General features: G+C 57.5%; 2 protein-coding genes across 2 annotated transcripts; both read right to left on the reverse strand.

Annotated features, from left to right (window-relative positions):
• Positions 1-921: 921 nt before the first annotated feature.
• Positions 922-3,423, reverse strand: LOC132318395 (protocadherin gamma-B5-like). Its single transcript, XM_059825598.1, has one exon. The coding sequence runs from the start codon at positions 3,421-3,423 to the stop codon at positions 922-924; it is 2,502 nt and encodes an 833-aa protein (XP_059681581.1).
• A 3,241-nt stretch (positions 3,424-6,664) lies between these two features.
• On the reverse strand, positions 6,665-13,099 carry LOC132318396 (protocadherin gamma-A10-like). Its single transcript, XM_059825599.1, has 3 exons — positions 10,377-13,099; positions 8,245-8,298; positions 6,665-6,718 (listed from the first exon to the last, which is right to left on the reverse strand). Exons 1-3 carry the CDS (start codon positions 12,795-12,797, stop codon positions 6,665-6,667), a joined length of 2,529 nt encoding a protein of 842 aa, XP_059681582.1. The 5' UTR covers positions 12,798-13,099.
• Positions 13,100-14,478: the final 1,379 nt, after the last annotated feature.

Below are 14,478 nucleotides of genomic sequence, written 5' to 3' on the forward strand. Positions count from 1 at the left end.
GAAATCAAGATGTAAAGGATTGCAACTTGTTAATAAGGCATTCATCTAAGCCTTGAATCTTCATGTTGGTAGGACACTATTTCAACCAAATACTCTACAACAGCAGGAGACGACAAGTACAGCTGCGCACCCGAAACTACGCGGACCAGGTGTTAATGTGCAAATGGACTTCAGTCGAGTGCCTAATTGCCGTCATTTTGCCTATTCCCTTGCCGCTGCCGAGATGTTCTCAGGGTGGGTAGAGCCCATTAACCGCCGGAGTTGTGTCCGGCTAGAGGTACAAAGTTCTCTTTGAATGATGAGCATATACATTCATTGCTTCTCACGTGCACATCGGAGGCTGCTCCGAACCAGCCTGCATTTCTCCCCCTTCCCCTACTACCCCTTCGCAATTCTTGACTAGAGCCTCACACTACAGGCCGTACACGCAGGACGTAGTGCTCTCTTCCAGAGTAACTCAGCCGCAGGCAGCCACGCACATGCACTCGCTCTGGGAGTAGTACAAAAAAAAACCCAACCCAAAACCAGCATAAACTAGACTGTTCACATTACACAAAGTACAAGTCTTCAGGAAAAGAGGGATACCAAAGGAAATACAAATCACGACCATTTTTTTAGAGATTCCATTCTACGGCTTAGCCTCTTTAGAAGAAGACAGATCAGGAACCGGAAAAAGAAAATGAGGGAACAAAAGAGGAGAAATAGCTGCTCCAGAAAGTCAGAGAAATAGTGCCTGGATAAAATTAACCCGTCCCACAAGTACAACCATTCCTGCAGCAGCCTTCCCTCAAAAGACGGGAGGGTACACGGCAGAGGGAGTTACCGCGTTCCTTCATTCCTTCACGGAGACACGGACCAGCACTCCCCATGCACACCAGCCGGGAAAAACCCAGGGGAAGAGGGACGGCGGTTCAGACAGGCTCAAGGAGACCAGCGGGAGCGCGCGGGCTTACAGACCTGCGGTGCGTCGGGGTCCGCGGGCGGCTCTCCCGCGCCGGCGCTGCTGCTCGGGCTCCGCTTCCCGCAGGGCTCCCCGCCGAGCAGCTCCTCCGCGGGCAGGCTGGGCAGCGGCGGCGGCGGCGGCAGCCAAGCGCCCTCGGCGACGGCGCGGCCCGGCGCCACGCACAGGTTGTAGGAGGAGGGCAAGGTGCCCTCGCAGAAGTCGGCCGGGAAGGCGGCGCCGGCCACCGAGAAGCGCTGCGCGCCCAGGCAGCGCAGGACGGCGGGCGGCCCGGCCCGGCGCACCCGCGCCAGCACGGCCAGCGCCACGCTCAGCAGGAACAGGGCGGAGAGGAGCGCCAGCGCCAGCACCAGGTAGAACTGCAGCTCCGCCGGCGAGTCGGCGCCCGCCGCCCGCTCGCTCAGCTCCGGCAGCGCCTCCTGCAAGCTCTCGGCCAGCACCACGTGCAGCGTGGCCGTGGCCGACAGCGCCGGCTGCCCGTGGTCCTTCACCACGGCCACCAGCCGCTGCTTCGCCGCGTCCCTCTCCGACACGGCCCGCGCCGTCCGCACCTCGCCGCTGTGCAGCCCCACGCGGAACAGCGCCGGCTCCGACGCCTGCACCAGCTCGTACGACAGCCACGCGTTGCGCCCCGCGTCCGCGTCCACCGCCACCACCTTGGCCACCAGGTACCCGGCCTCGGCCGACCGCGGCACCACCTCGAACGGCGCCCCCACCGCCCCCACCGCCCCCGCCCCCGCGCCCGCCCCCGCGCCCGCCGCCGGCCACAGCACCCGCGGCGCGTTGTCGTTGCGGTCCAGCACGAAGACGCGCACCGTCGCCGTCGAGCTCCGCGACGGCGCCCCGCCGTCCTGCGCCCGCACCGCCACCGCGAACTCGCGGCACTGCTCGTAGTCGAAGGAGCGCTGCGCGTACACCGCGCCGCTCCGCGCCTCCACCGACACGTACGCCGCCGCGCCCGCGCTGCCGCCCGCCAGCCAGTAGCTCACGCGCCCGTTGGCGCCCGCGTCCGCGTCCCGCGCGCGCACGCGCACCACCGCCGCGCCCGCCGCGTTGTTCTCCGCCACGTAGGCGCTGTAGGCGGCCTCCTCGAACACCGGCGCGTTGTCGTTCACGTCCGACACCTCCAGCACCAGCGCCGTGCGGCTGGAGAGCGACGGGCTGCCCCGGTCCCTGGCCACCACCGTCACCCGGTGCTCGGGCGCCTGCTCCCGGTCCAGCGCGCTCGCCGTCACCACCTTGTACGAGCCGCCCGACGACGCCACGAGCGACAGCGGCGCCTCGCCCGACAGCTCGCACCACACCTGACCGTTCTCCCCGGAGTCCGGGTCGTTCACGTTCAGGAGGGCCACCACCGTGCCGGACGGCGCGTCCTCGGGCACCGGGCTCGACACCGACAGCACCGTGATCTCGGGCGCGTTGTCGTTCACGTCCAGCACCTCCACTTCCACCTTGCAGTGCGCCACCAGACCGCCCCCGTCCCTCGCCTCCACGGCCAGGCTGAACGCGCGAGTGTCCTCGAAGTCCAGCGCCTCCTGCAGCGTGATCGTCCCGCTCTCCGCGTCCACCACGAACTTCTGAAGCACTTTGGCCGGCATTTTCCCGAAGCCGTAGGTGACGCGCGCGTTGGTGCCGGCGTCTGCGTCGGAGGCCGAGACGTTCAGCACCATCGAGCCCGGCGGCGCGTCCTCGCGCAGGCTCGCGCGGTACCGGTCCTGCGCGAACACGGGTGGGTTGTCGTTGGCGTCGGTGACGTTGATGCAGAGCTGGGCGGTGCCGCTGCGGGGCGGCTCGCCGCCGTCCAGCGCCGTCAGCACCAGCCGCAGGCTCTGCTCGCTCTCCCGGTCCAGCGCACGGCGCAGCACCAGCTCCGCGAACTTGCTGCCGTCCGGGCTCTCCTTCACCTCCACCGCGAAGTACCCGTTGGCCTCCAGCTCGTAGCCCTGGAGCGAGTTGCTGCCCACGTCCGCGTCTTCAGCCATGCCCAAGTAAAACCGGGCGCCGGGAGAAGTTAACTCGTTGATCTCCAGCTGGAAATTGTCTTGCAGGAAGCGCGGCGCGTTGTCGTTGACGTCCTGGATGGCCACCTCGACGTGGAAAACGTTGAGCGGGTTCTGCACCAGCGCCTCGAAGCTGACGGCGCAGGACGCCGACTCGCCGCACATCTCCTCCCGGTCCAGCCGCTCGCTCACGTACAAGTTCCCGCTCTCCCCGCTCACCGTGAAGTATTTCAGCTGCCTTTTAGCCGCAGACGCCACCCGCAGCTTGCGTGCCGGCAGCTCCGCCGGGCTCAGCCCCAGGTCCCGCGCCAGCGGCCCCACCAGCGAGCCTCTGCCCAGCTCCTCGGGGATGGCGTAGCGGAGCCGCTCCGGCGCCGCCCGGCAGCACAAGCACAGCAGCAACGCGGGCAGCAGCACTCGCCCGCCGGCTCGCCGGCGGCTCTGCCTCTGCCTGCCCGCCATGCTCGGCAGCGCTCGCCGCGCTCCTCCCTCCTGCCGCTGCCCTCCCGCCCTTCCAGCCCCTCTCCGCAGCGAGCGAGCGCAGGGGCCGCCGCAGGGCAGCGATCTCGGCGCCGGCTCGGACGCCGCTGCTCCCCGCGCCGCGCCGCCTCTCGCCTCTGCTGCCCGGGCCGCTGCCGCTCTGGCCGGCGCCGGGCGAGCGAGCAGCCTGCGGGGGCAGGACGCTGCGGCGGCTCCGGCTCCGGCTCCGGCTCCGGCTCCGGCTCCGGCTCCGGCTCCGCTCCGCGTCGGCCAACAGCGGCACCCGGAGGCGTCGCGACGCCACCGCAGCCGCCTGACGGCCGCGCTCCCAAGGGCCCCGGCTCTGCTCCGGCTTTTGTGGGCTGCGCCCAGCAATAAATACAGGAGCGCAGCTTTCCATCTTCCCTGCATTTCTTCCTTTTGCTCATACAAGTCCCTGTCATTTCTCCCACTGTTGATTTTTCTTGTAGGGAGAAGAACAATCACACTGAGAAATGTGTCACCCTAGGGGTAATGTGTATGGCCCTATGATAAGACAACAAAATTAAATTTATTACTTTGTTTTGGATTCACAAGAGAAGTTTTGCATCTCCATACTGGAGGGGCTGACAATGGGAAAGTGCAAGGCCAGGTCAAGCCTTTCACAGATTCATTCAAGATCATCCAAGCAGACCTTGAACCCTTTCAATGGTGGCGCATCCACAACTTCTCCGGGGAATCTGTTCCAGTGTCTCACCACCATCAGCATAAACCATTTCTTCCTTATGTCCAATCCAAACCTTCCCTCGTTCAGTTTAAAACCATTGCCCCTTATCCTGTCATGACAGGCCCTGGTAAAAAGTCTTTCTCCATCCTTCTTATAAGCCCCATTTATACAGTGAAAAGACACAATATGGTCTCCCCAGAGCCTTCTCTTCTCCAGGCTGAAGAACCTCAACTTCTCCAGCCCGTCTTCACAGCAGAGGTCTTTCCAGCCCTTTGACCATTGTTGCGGCTCCTCTCTGGAACAGCTTTAACAGGTCCATGTCTTTGTTGTAGTGTGGGCCCCAGGGATGTATGCAGTACTCCAGGTGGGGTCTCATGAAAGCGGAGTAGGAAAGAACTACCACGCTACTTCTTATTCAGCCCACGATATGATTGGATTTCAGGGCAGCAAGCGCAAATTGCCCAATTTTGTCCCATTTTTCACCCCGCAGTACCCCCAAGTCCTTCTTTGCAGGGCTGCTCTCAATCCATTCATCCCACAGTCTGTACTGAAACTGGGAATGGTCCTGACCTAGGTGCAGGACCTTGCAGTTGGCCTTCCTCAACTTCATGAGCTTCGCACAGGCTTGCTTCTCCAGCCTGTCAAGGTCCCTCCAGATGGCATCCCTGCCCTCAAGAGAATCAATGGCACCACTCAGCTTCGTGTTGTCTGCAAACTTGCTGAGGCTGCACACGACCCCACTCTCTAGGAAGACACTAAATAGGATTGGTGCAAGTACCTTGAGGAACACCACACATTATAGGTTTCTGTTTGGACATTGAGCCATTGACTGTGACTCTTTGGACGCAGCCATCCAGCCACTTCCTCATCCATCTAACAGTCCCCCTGTCAAACCCATATCTCTCCAATGGAGCGGCCACAATGTCATGGAGGACTGAGTGGGGGACATCCTGCACATGTTCTCCCACTGGCCCCTAGTCATGGAAACCCTGAGGTCTAGCCGTAGCTCATGACAACAAGCAAGGCAAGAGTTAGAAACATACAGAAAGGAATGGATCAGGAGGAATAACAATTACAAGTAAACCTACCTACATATGAAATCAGGTAGAGAAACCCAAAATCATAACTCAGACAAGCAAGGCAAGGAAGCTTCAGAGGACAAAGTGTTGTCAGAGAAACTCACCGGGAAGTCTTCTTGGTCTTCACTGCGGGTGTTGAAATTCATCCCTGAGGGCACCTGGAAGTCACTGAGGTCTCAAGCACAAGTGCGGCCCTAAAGTCATACTCCGGACTACATAGCAGGAGGTTTCAGTTTGAGAAATAATCAAGGTAAGTCTACTAAGACATTACAGCAGATTCTCTTTTAGATTCTGCTTCATTTTCCTCACACACAAAATTCTGTCTTACATGGCTGAAGTAAGTATTTGCTGCAAAACACCACTCAACAGTTTCAAATGCAAAACCAATACCCACAAATGGGGAAAAGGAACCACGACCCACCAGGAAACAAATGCATGAAGGAAACTGTAATTACAACTATGAAGAAACTCTGCATCACAATGTTACAGGGTGGTAAAGATGGAAAAAGGAGATTTCACATGGGAATTATGAGCTGTTCTACCCATGCATCATCGTTCTACATACACAGTTATTGCACAACTGTAATTGTGTTTCAGGACAGGGAATCCAGAATGACAGCATCAGTGGAAGAGGCCTTGGCACCAGGCATGAAAACAAACCATTGGTCAGCCAAAATCACATGGACCCACTGATTTTCCTAGTTTGAAGCCAGACTCTCACCCTCCTTGCTCTGCATTCACAGCCTTTACTTGCACCATGGACAATATCCAGTGTTTTGGCCGTATGTCAGCCACAGGCAAAAAAGCATTTCATGCAGTGACATTTTAGGGAAACAGAAGTATATCCAACTCTTTGTCTTGGCAGCTGAGCACCTTCAAGGTATGGATGGAAACTGCTTCCTCAGCCCAACAGTTAGAAGAGATCTTTTAATGTTTTCAGGGTTACCCACCACAACAAAGCCCAAATTTAGACCCAGACAACAAACAAGGCAAGAACGGGAAACCTAGAGAAATGAAGGAATCATAGTTTAACACTTCAGATTATGTCCACTACAGAAGGTACACAAGAAGGGTAGCTAGTTGGTAGAAAGTCCACAGGAGGTTCACACAAGAGATCACACCTTTGACCATAGCCACAGTTCCTCCATGCAATTTCTTTGGACAATAAAATAGGGAAAACGCATGGAAACACAACTCTGGGCCCCACAGAACAACTAGGAGAAAATGAACCTGTAAACTTTAAAGTTGTACCACAGCAAAGTTTTTCACCTGCCCTGTCTCTGGACAGACAGAACTTTTCACCCTGCCCAACCATCACACAACAGGAAAGCGACCTTTGCAGACAGACACCACTGAAAGGAAAGTTGCACACGCAACTTCTCCTTATCTGAGAACAAGGATCACAACATGGACGCATACAAAGACATTTCTCTGCTCCTCACACTAATTCAAAGAACCGTACAACGTTCTCATTGGCATTAACAATATGCAGCTCCAATAAAGACCCAGTCGTCAAAGTATCACCGCAAAATCACCGTCATCCTTCTTCAGCACATTGGGCAACGTGGAAATACATGGCTCTCGAATCTTGACCTAAGGTGTAACCTATGCTCAATAACTACCATTCACAGGGAACAGCATGCGAGAGGAAAGCAAACTGATGAACCCACAGCTTGGCCAGCTGGAATCTGAGCAGTGTGATATCCAAAACTAAGACATCTTCAGACTCATTTTCAGAAGGCCAGCAATGAACCCTGGGAATCGACAAAACACAGGCCATGTCTCCACCTGCACCTCCTCACACACAGCACCCCCAAGACTCTCCTCAAACCCTTCACAGATTGCACGGTTGCCGTTGATCTTCATCATTTCCAGATAGACTCCATCCAAAGCAAAGTTGCACAGACAGCTTCTCCTTACCATGGATAATATTAGACTTCTCAGCACGCGTATGTGACAAGCAAGAGCATTTCTTCTTCCAGTAACATTTTAAGGAAACACCTCTATGAAAATCTTTCTCTTTACAGCTGTAAACATGAAAGGCATATATGGGACAGTCAGAGAAATAACAAATGGGATCTTCCACACATTAGCAGAGACAAAGGCCCACCTTCAGATCATTACAACCAGCAAGGCAAGAAGTTAACACCTGCAGAAAGGAAGGGACCATAGCATACTCTTCTAGAATATGGCACTTAGGGTATGTACCTCATTCAGGTGTATAGTAGGTAGTGAATACACAGATTGCTCCTCCCAATGCTCCCATTATGGTATTTGTCAGAAGTATGTAATTAAGCTGTTACTTAAGAACTGATGACAACCTCTAAACACAGAGGAACTATGTCCTAGGGCTCCCAATAGAGCTGGAGTAACATGTCTTCTAGCAAAAATTTTTTGGGAAGATGAAATTCCCATTGCATGACACCACAGATGGGCACTGAACAGGGAAAGGAGAAAACAATCTCTCTTGTGTCCTTCAACAGCCCCTCAGCACAGCTCCCATGACTCTCTTCTCCAATTCTTCACAATATACTTGGTGTTCTTGGAGCCCCCCTAATTGTCAAGCACATACCATCAAAGGGCCAGCTGCCTACACCATGCCTCTGTAACATGCACCACTGTCATGCCTTGGAAGCATAGCAAGAAGGGAGGTGCATTGCTCAGCAAGGTTCTCCAGCAGGGACTGGGGCCTGAACTTCAGCAAAGCAGGAATCTCCACCCTCCTTAAAACACATGCACTGCTCCACGCATACGTGCCTCTTCTACTACGACCATGTTTACATCTATTCCCCCCCGACAATCACAGGACACAAAGCTACCCTCACATCTCCTTCCTTTCACACCCGCTGTAGCATGAGTAAGAGGCACTAACACACGGCGCATTGCTGAATGAAGCTATGCTCAACATTACAAGTAAACCTACATATATATGACACCAGGTAGAGAAAAAAAAGACCATAAATCAGACAAGCAAGGCAAGGAAACATTAGAGGACAAAGAGTTGTCAGAGAAACTCACCGGGAAGTCTTCTTGGTCTTCACTGCAGGTGTGGAAATTCAGCCCTGAGAGCACCTGGAAGTCATGGACATCTCAAGGTGCAAGGGGAGGCCTGAAGTCTTATTCTGGACTACATAGCAGGGGGCGTCAGTTTGAAAAACAGTCATCAGCTCATGTGGCCTGCTCATCTCCCACAAATATGAAGCCAGAAATGTGAACACCTTCTCATGGGCGTCTTTCTCAAGCTAAGTCTTCTGAGAAATTACAACAGATTCTCTTTCAGATTCTGCTTCATTTTCCCCACACACAAAAGTCTGTCTGACATGGATGAAGTAAGTAGTTGCTGCAAAACAACACGCACAGTTTCAAAGGCAAAAGCACTGTCCAGAAATGGGGAAAAGAAACCACGGCCTTCTAGGAAACAAAGGCCTGAAAGTAAGTCTATTTACAACTATGGAGAACCTCTACATCGCAACGTTACAGGGAGATATAATTGAGATAAAGGAGGTCTCCCACAGGAATTATAAGCCCTTCTACCCTTGCATCATCATTCTAGGTACACGCTTATGCTCCAGCTTCTGGCCACCTATCAGCCACAGGCAAAAGTGCATATCATTCAGCAACAGTTTAGGGATTAAGACTTCAGATTATGTCCACTGTAGAAGGTACACAAGAAGGGTATCTAGTCAGTAGAAAGTCTACAGGAGACTGACACAGGACATCACACCATTTTCCATAGCCACAGTTCTCAAAGTAATTTATGTGGACAACAAGAAAAGGAAAATGCACAGAACCACAACTAGCTGAGAAACTGAACACTGACACCTAGTTTTAGACATCTCAGGCTATACCACAGTGAACTCTTCCACCCGCCCTGTCTCTGTGCGGACAGAATGCTTCAACGTCCTCAAACATCACACAACAGGGAAGCTGTCTTTGCAGACAGACGTCCTTGAAAGAAATGCTGCGCACACAATTTCACCTTACAGAGAACAACGATCACAAAACGGGTGCATGCATAGAGACTTCTCTGCTCATCACACTCCTTTGAGGAAACATAGAATGTTCGAAAGGGCTTAAGTGATATGCAGCTCTGTTAAAGCCTCAGTCATCAGTTTCAGCTCAGAGACTCCATCACCACCTTCAGCACATGGGCAATTTGGAAGATACGTGACTCGGCAACCGTTAATGTAATGCTTACATCCACACACAAGAACTAGAAATTGGAAATATGAACTTTCACACAGCACTTCCTAGAAATAGTACTCCCAAAGCATGTTTGCACTTCCATGGCTATTGCTTGCAGATAAATTCCTCAGAGGATTGTCATCCCCTTTCAGGACGCGGGAAAAGGGGCCCAAGTGTAAGTGGCAGAGTCTTTGGCACTAAAGCACAATACTAAAGCATACCCAGCCAGACGGAGCAAGAAAAGGAACAAGGCAAGAAGTTAAAACTCATACTGCATCAAAGTACAGCTGGGCAATGAACAGGAAAAAAGAGCAAACCATATCTCCTACCTAACACAACAGCTCCCACAGTTCTCCTCTCCAACCCTTCACAACTTCCATGGTGTTCCTTGACCCTCAGAATTTGCAAGAACATCTTATCACAAGACCAGTTGCCAGGACCAATTCCCTCTAACAGTATCTGTCCACGTACCATGATCAGGCCAATGAATGGGTACCAGGAGGGGAGGGGCATTTTCTGAGACCTTTGAAAGCACAGAAATGATACACACCCAGATGCGCCTCTGCTACTACATTTACAGCGACTTCACATTTACTTTCCCCCACAAGAAAAACGACAGAACACCAAAGCACCCTCACTTCTCCTGCCTTCCCCACCACCGATAAGGCCCACGAAAACTCCAGCAAATGCCCTCAATGAGAAACGGGCACCAACACTCAGAGTCTCTGTACACGAAGCTATGCCTCGTCTCACCTGCATGCGCAGAGCAAAGGTGAGGGGAAAGAGGAACAATCCAGACTACCGGGAGGGGAAAGGCAGGGGAAGCACACAGCGCGTTGCTGAGCGAAGCTGTGCCTTCCTTGGGACCAAAGCTCCCGAGGCGGCACAGCGAAGTCGGGGGGAAGGAAGGGCAGAGGAGCAGCAGAGGGAGGCGTGGCGGAGAAAGCCTGCTCGCAGGAACTCACCGGGGCGGTGGCGGCGGGGTCCTTCCCGAGCAGCGGCGCGGGCTCGTCGGGCGGCGGCCGGGCCGGGAGGGTGTCGCAGCAGCTGCCGCCCGAGCAGCGGAGCTGGCTCTTGCGCGAGTCGGCGGTGAGCGACACCTCGTGCGAGTAGGAGTGCAGGAAGGCGCGGACGCCGTCGATGCCCACGAAGTGCGAGGCCGGGACGCCGCGCAAGGCGCCGCTGCCCGCCGCCAGCAGCTGCGAGCGGCGCCAGCGCCGCAGGCGCAGCGCCAGCAGCAGCAGCAGGAAGGCGAGGAAGAGGCAGGACACGGCCGCCACGGCCACCACCAGCCACCGCGTCAGGCTGCCGGCCGGCTCGCCCGGCGCCGCCGCCGCGCTGCCCAGCTCCGACAGCAGCTCGGCCACGCTCTCGGCCAGCACCACCGTCAGCGTGGCCGTGGCCGACAGCGCCGGCCGCCCGTGGTCCTTCACCACCACCACCAGGCTCTGCCGCGCCGCGTCGCGGGCCAGCGGGAAGCGCGCCGTGCGCACCTCGCCGCTGTGCAGCCCCACGCGGAACAGCCCCGGCTCCGTCGCCTTGGCCAGCTCGTACGACAGCCACGCGTTCTGCCCCGCGTCCGCGTCCACCGCCACCACCTTGGCCACCAGCGCCCCCGGCTCCGCCGAGCGCGGCGCCAGCTCCACGCCCGCCCAGCCCGCGCCCGACGACGACGACGACGACGCCGGCGGCGGGTACAGCACCTGCGGCGCGTTGTCGTTCTCGTCCACGATCACGAGCCGCACCGACACGTTGCTGCTCAGCGGGGGCGCGCCGCCGTCCTCCGCCCGCACCCACAGCCCCACCTCGCGCACCTCCTCGTAGTCGAAGGAGCGCAGCGCGTACAGCGCGCCCGTCTCCGCCTGCACCGACACGTAGGACGAGAGCGGCGCGCCCCGCACCCGCCCCTCCGACAGCCGGTACCGCACGCGCGCGTTCTGCCCCCAGTCCGCGTCCGCCGCCCGCACCGTCAGCACCAGCGCGCCCGCCGCGTTGTTCTCGGGCAGCCGGGTGCTGTAGCGCGCCTCCGCGAACACCGGCGCGTTGTCGTTCACGTCCAGCACCCGCAGCGCCAGCACCGCGCTGCTCCACAGCGCCGGCGACCCGCCGTCCCTCGCCCGCACCGTCACGTTGTACTCCGACACCTCCTCCCGGTCCAGCTCCCGCGCCGTCACCACGCGGTAGTAGTCCTCGAAGGACTTCTCCAGGCGGAACGGGAGGCTCTCGGCGATGCTGCACCGCACCTCACCGTTCGCGCCCGAGTCCCGGTCCTGCACGTGCAGCAGGGCCACCACCGTCCCCGACGGCGCGTCCTCAGAGATCGCGCTGAGCTGAGAAGTCACTGTCAGTTCGGGCGCGTTGTCGTTGACATCTGTCACGGTGATCAAGACTTTCGCTGTGTCGAAAAGCTCTCCTCCGTCCCGTGCCTGCACCTCCAGTTCGTAGGAGTCGCCTTCCTCGAAGTCCAGGCTCCGCACCAGCGTGATCTCTCCCGTCGCAGAGTCCAGGTGGAATATCTCCGATGCCATGTCCGACACTTTCTTCAGCGAGTATTTCACGTCGCCGTTCAGCCCCTCGTCGGCGTCGGTGGCCGTGACGGTGACGAGGGCGGAGCCCACGGGCACGTCCTCCGGCACTCGCACCGTGTACTCCGCCTGCCTGAACACGGGCGCGTTGTCGTTCGCGTCCAGCACGGCCACGCGGATCCGTGCCGTGCCCGTCCGCGCCGGCTCTCCGCCGTCGCTCGCCCGCAGCACCAGCTCGTGAAACGCCGCCTCCTCCCGGTCCAGCGCCTTCGCCAGCACCAGCTCGGGACGCTGATCCCCGCCGGGGCCCGCCCGCACGGCCAGCGAGAAGTGCTCGTCGCCGCTTAGCTCGTAGCTCTGCAGGGAATTCCGACCCACGTCCGGGTCATGAGCCTCGGCCAGGGGAAACCGCGACCCCGGCGATGTCGTCTCGCTTATTCTCTCCTCCAGTACAAGTTCCTTGAAGCTGGGCGCGTTGTCGTTAATGTCCGTGATCTCCACTTCGATTCCGTAAACCTGCATTTCCCCCTCCACGATCACCTCACAGCGCAGCACGCATTGCTCCACCATTCGGCACAGCTGCTCTCTGTCTATCCTCTCCGCCGTCACTAAATGGCCCGTCTGCCCGTGCAGGGAGAAATACTGCGTCCTGCCTCTGTCTATGATGCGGAGGTCGCGGTCGCGGAGCGCCGGCAGCTCCAGCCCCAGGTCCTTGGCCACGTCGCCCACGAACGAGCCCTTCGGCATCTCCTCGGGAACCGAGTAGCGCAGCTGCCCCCACGCCGCCTCCCACGCCGCCACCAGGACGCACCACAGCAGGGCTCGCTCCCGCCGGCCCCAGCGCCTCCCCGCCGCGCACATCGCCGCCGCGGCACCGCCGGCACCGCACCACCGCCGGCAGCTCCCCGCCGCCGCCCGACGAACCGCCTCCGCTCCGGCTCCCGCTCCGGGTTCGCCGCTCCCGGCCGCTGTCGCCGGCCCCTACGCCTCGCTGCAGCACGGCTCTGCACCGCGGGGACGCTCGCAGACCGCCCGGCCGCCGAGACACCCAGCCAGCGAGCGAGCGAGCTGGGCCGCAGCGGGCGGGGCTGCCTCCAGCGCTCCGGCCTTCCTCTCGCTCCTCCTCGGTCAACAGCGGCGCCCGCAGCCTCCTCCCGGCACTGCAGGCACCGAGCGCTGCCCAGCGCTGCCCGCCCTGCCTTGCCCACACACGGGCAGCTCGCGGGGACGGGGCCGTCGCCACGCACACGTCCGTTCCCGTCCAGCGCCCACCTCCTGCCCTGGCTTTTCTCCAGCCGATCTCTTCTTTGGTCCTCCAGGCGATCGCGACCAGGAGGAAGGCAGAGGCCTCGCGTGGCCGTGGTCTTTCCTAATTACTTCCTAACGGCGATATATGTAAAGTCAAATAATTTTTCTTAGTATGACGTCCAGAATATTACGACTCGGAGTCCATTACTCCAAAAGCACAATCTGTACCACGATCTTCTGTAGCTGTCTGCCGCCAATGCATAAGAAAACAGTTTGTGAACTACAAAATGCGACACAACCTCCGCCCCAGGGAGAACCAGAGGTAACAGGCTCATCACCGGAGGCAGCAGGAACTCTTCTTTAAATACTTCCCTTGAGGTGGAACACGCTCCCGATTAACTGCTCCACCACCACTGACCGAGATCAGACATTGAAGGGCTGAGGAAGGTGGGCTCCAGCCACCGAAACGGAGAATCGAAGCCGCCTGAGCTCGCACAGCTCCTGAGGAGGGGGCGTTGCTCAGGCTCCCGGCGCGGGCTCCGGCATTTCTCCCTGGAAGACCTTCCTGAGAAGCCAGTACAGGAGGAGGCTCCCCGACTGCTCGACAGTTATTCTCCCCCAGCCACCCCCGTGTCAGCCTGTAGGTGACTTGGTCCCTTCGCACTGACTGTGCTACAGCCGCCCCGGAGGCAGGAGGCACCTGAGGGAACCTGGCCAGAAGCGCCTGCTCGGCTCCCCGCAAACTGCGGGGAAAATGGCTTTGCGAGTACGGCGAGAGGAACAACAGGTACACCTGCCTTGGCTCCTGTGCCACACAACAGCAAAGGGGGGTGACTACAGCCACACGACAGGGTTGGTGTGCTGTTCTCAACAATATTTTTGAACTGGATGAGAGCGACTGCGTTGCATGAAAATGTTGGTACATCTGAAGATACAACTAATACTGGAAAAGGGAAGTTGAACGACTTCAAGGAGTGATATCCCTTTTTAGCAGCCCACGTAATGTTGGGTTTCGATACTTCACTCACATTTACATTTAATCAACGAATTCGATACCTTGAACGACGAGGAAGGGGCTTGTCTTTTGGCAGAAATCAAGGTGTAAAGGATTGCAACTTGTTAATAAAGCATTCATCTAAGCCTTGTCTCCTCATGTTGGTAGGACACCTTTTAAACCAAATACTGTACACAGCAGGAGAAGACCATTCACAGGGAACAGCATGCAAGAGGAAAGCAAACTGATGAACCCACAGCTTGGCCAGCTGGAATCTGAGCAGTGTGGTATCCAAAAATA

The sequence above is a fragment of the Gavia stellata genome, chromosome 16 (assembly GCF_030936135.1).
Source record: "Gavia stellata isolate bGavSte3 chromosome 16, bGavSte3.hap2, whole genome shotgun sequence".
NCBI classification, from domain to species: Eukaryota; Metazoa; Chordata; class Aves; order Gaviiformes; family Gaviidae; genus Gavia; species Gavia stellata.

Coding starts and splice junctions, on each gene's coding strand:
- LOC132318395 (XM_059825598.1), bottom strand. CDS start 3,423: ATGGCGGGCAGGCAGAGGCAGAGCCGCCGGCGAGCCGGCGGGCGAGTG.
- LOC132318396 (XM_059825599.1), bottom strand. CDS start 12,797: ATGTGCGCGGCGGGGAGGCGCTGGGGCCGGCGGGAGCGAGCCCTGCTG. Junction 8,299..10,376: donor ACCCCGCCGCCACCGCCCCG/GTGAGTTCCTGC, acceptor CATGACTTCCAG/GTGCTCTCAGGGCTGAATTT. Junction 6,719..8,244: donor AAGACCAAGAAGACTTCCCG/GTGAGTTTCTCT, acceptor TCTTTATTGGAG/CTGCATATTGTTAATGCCAA.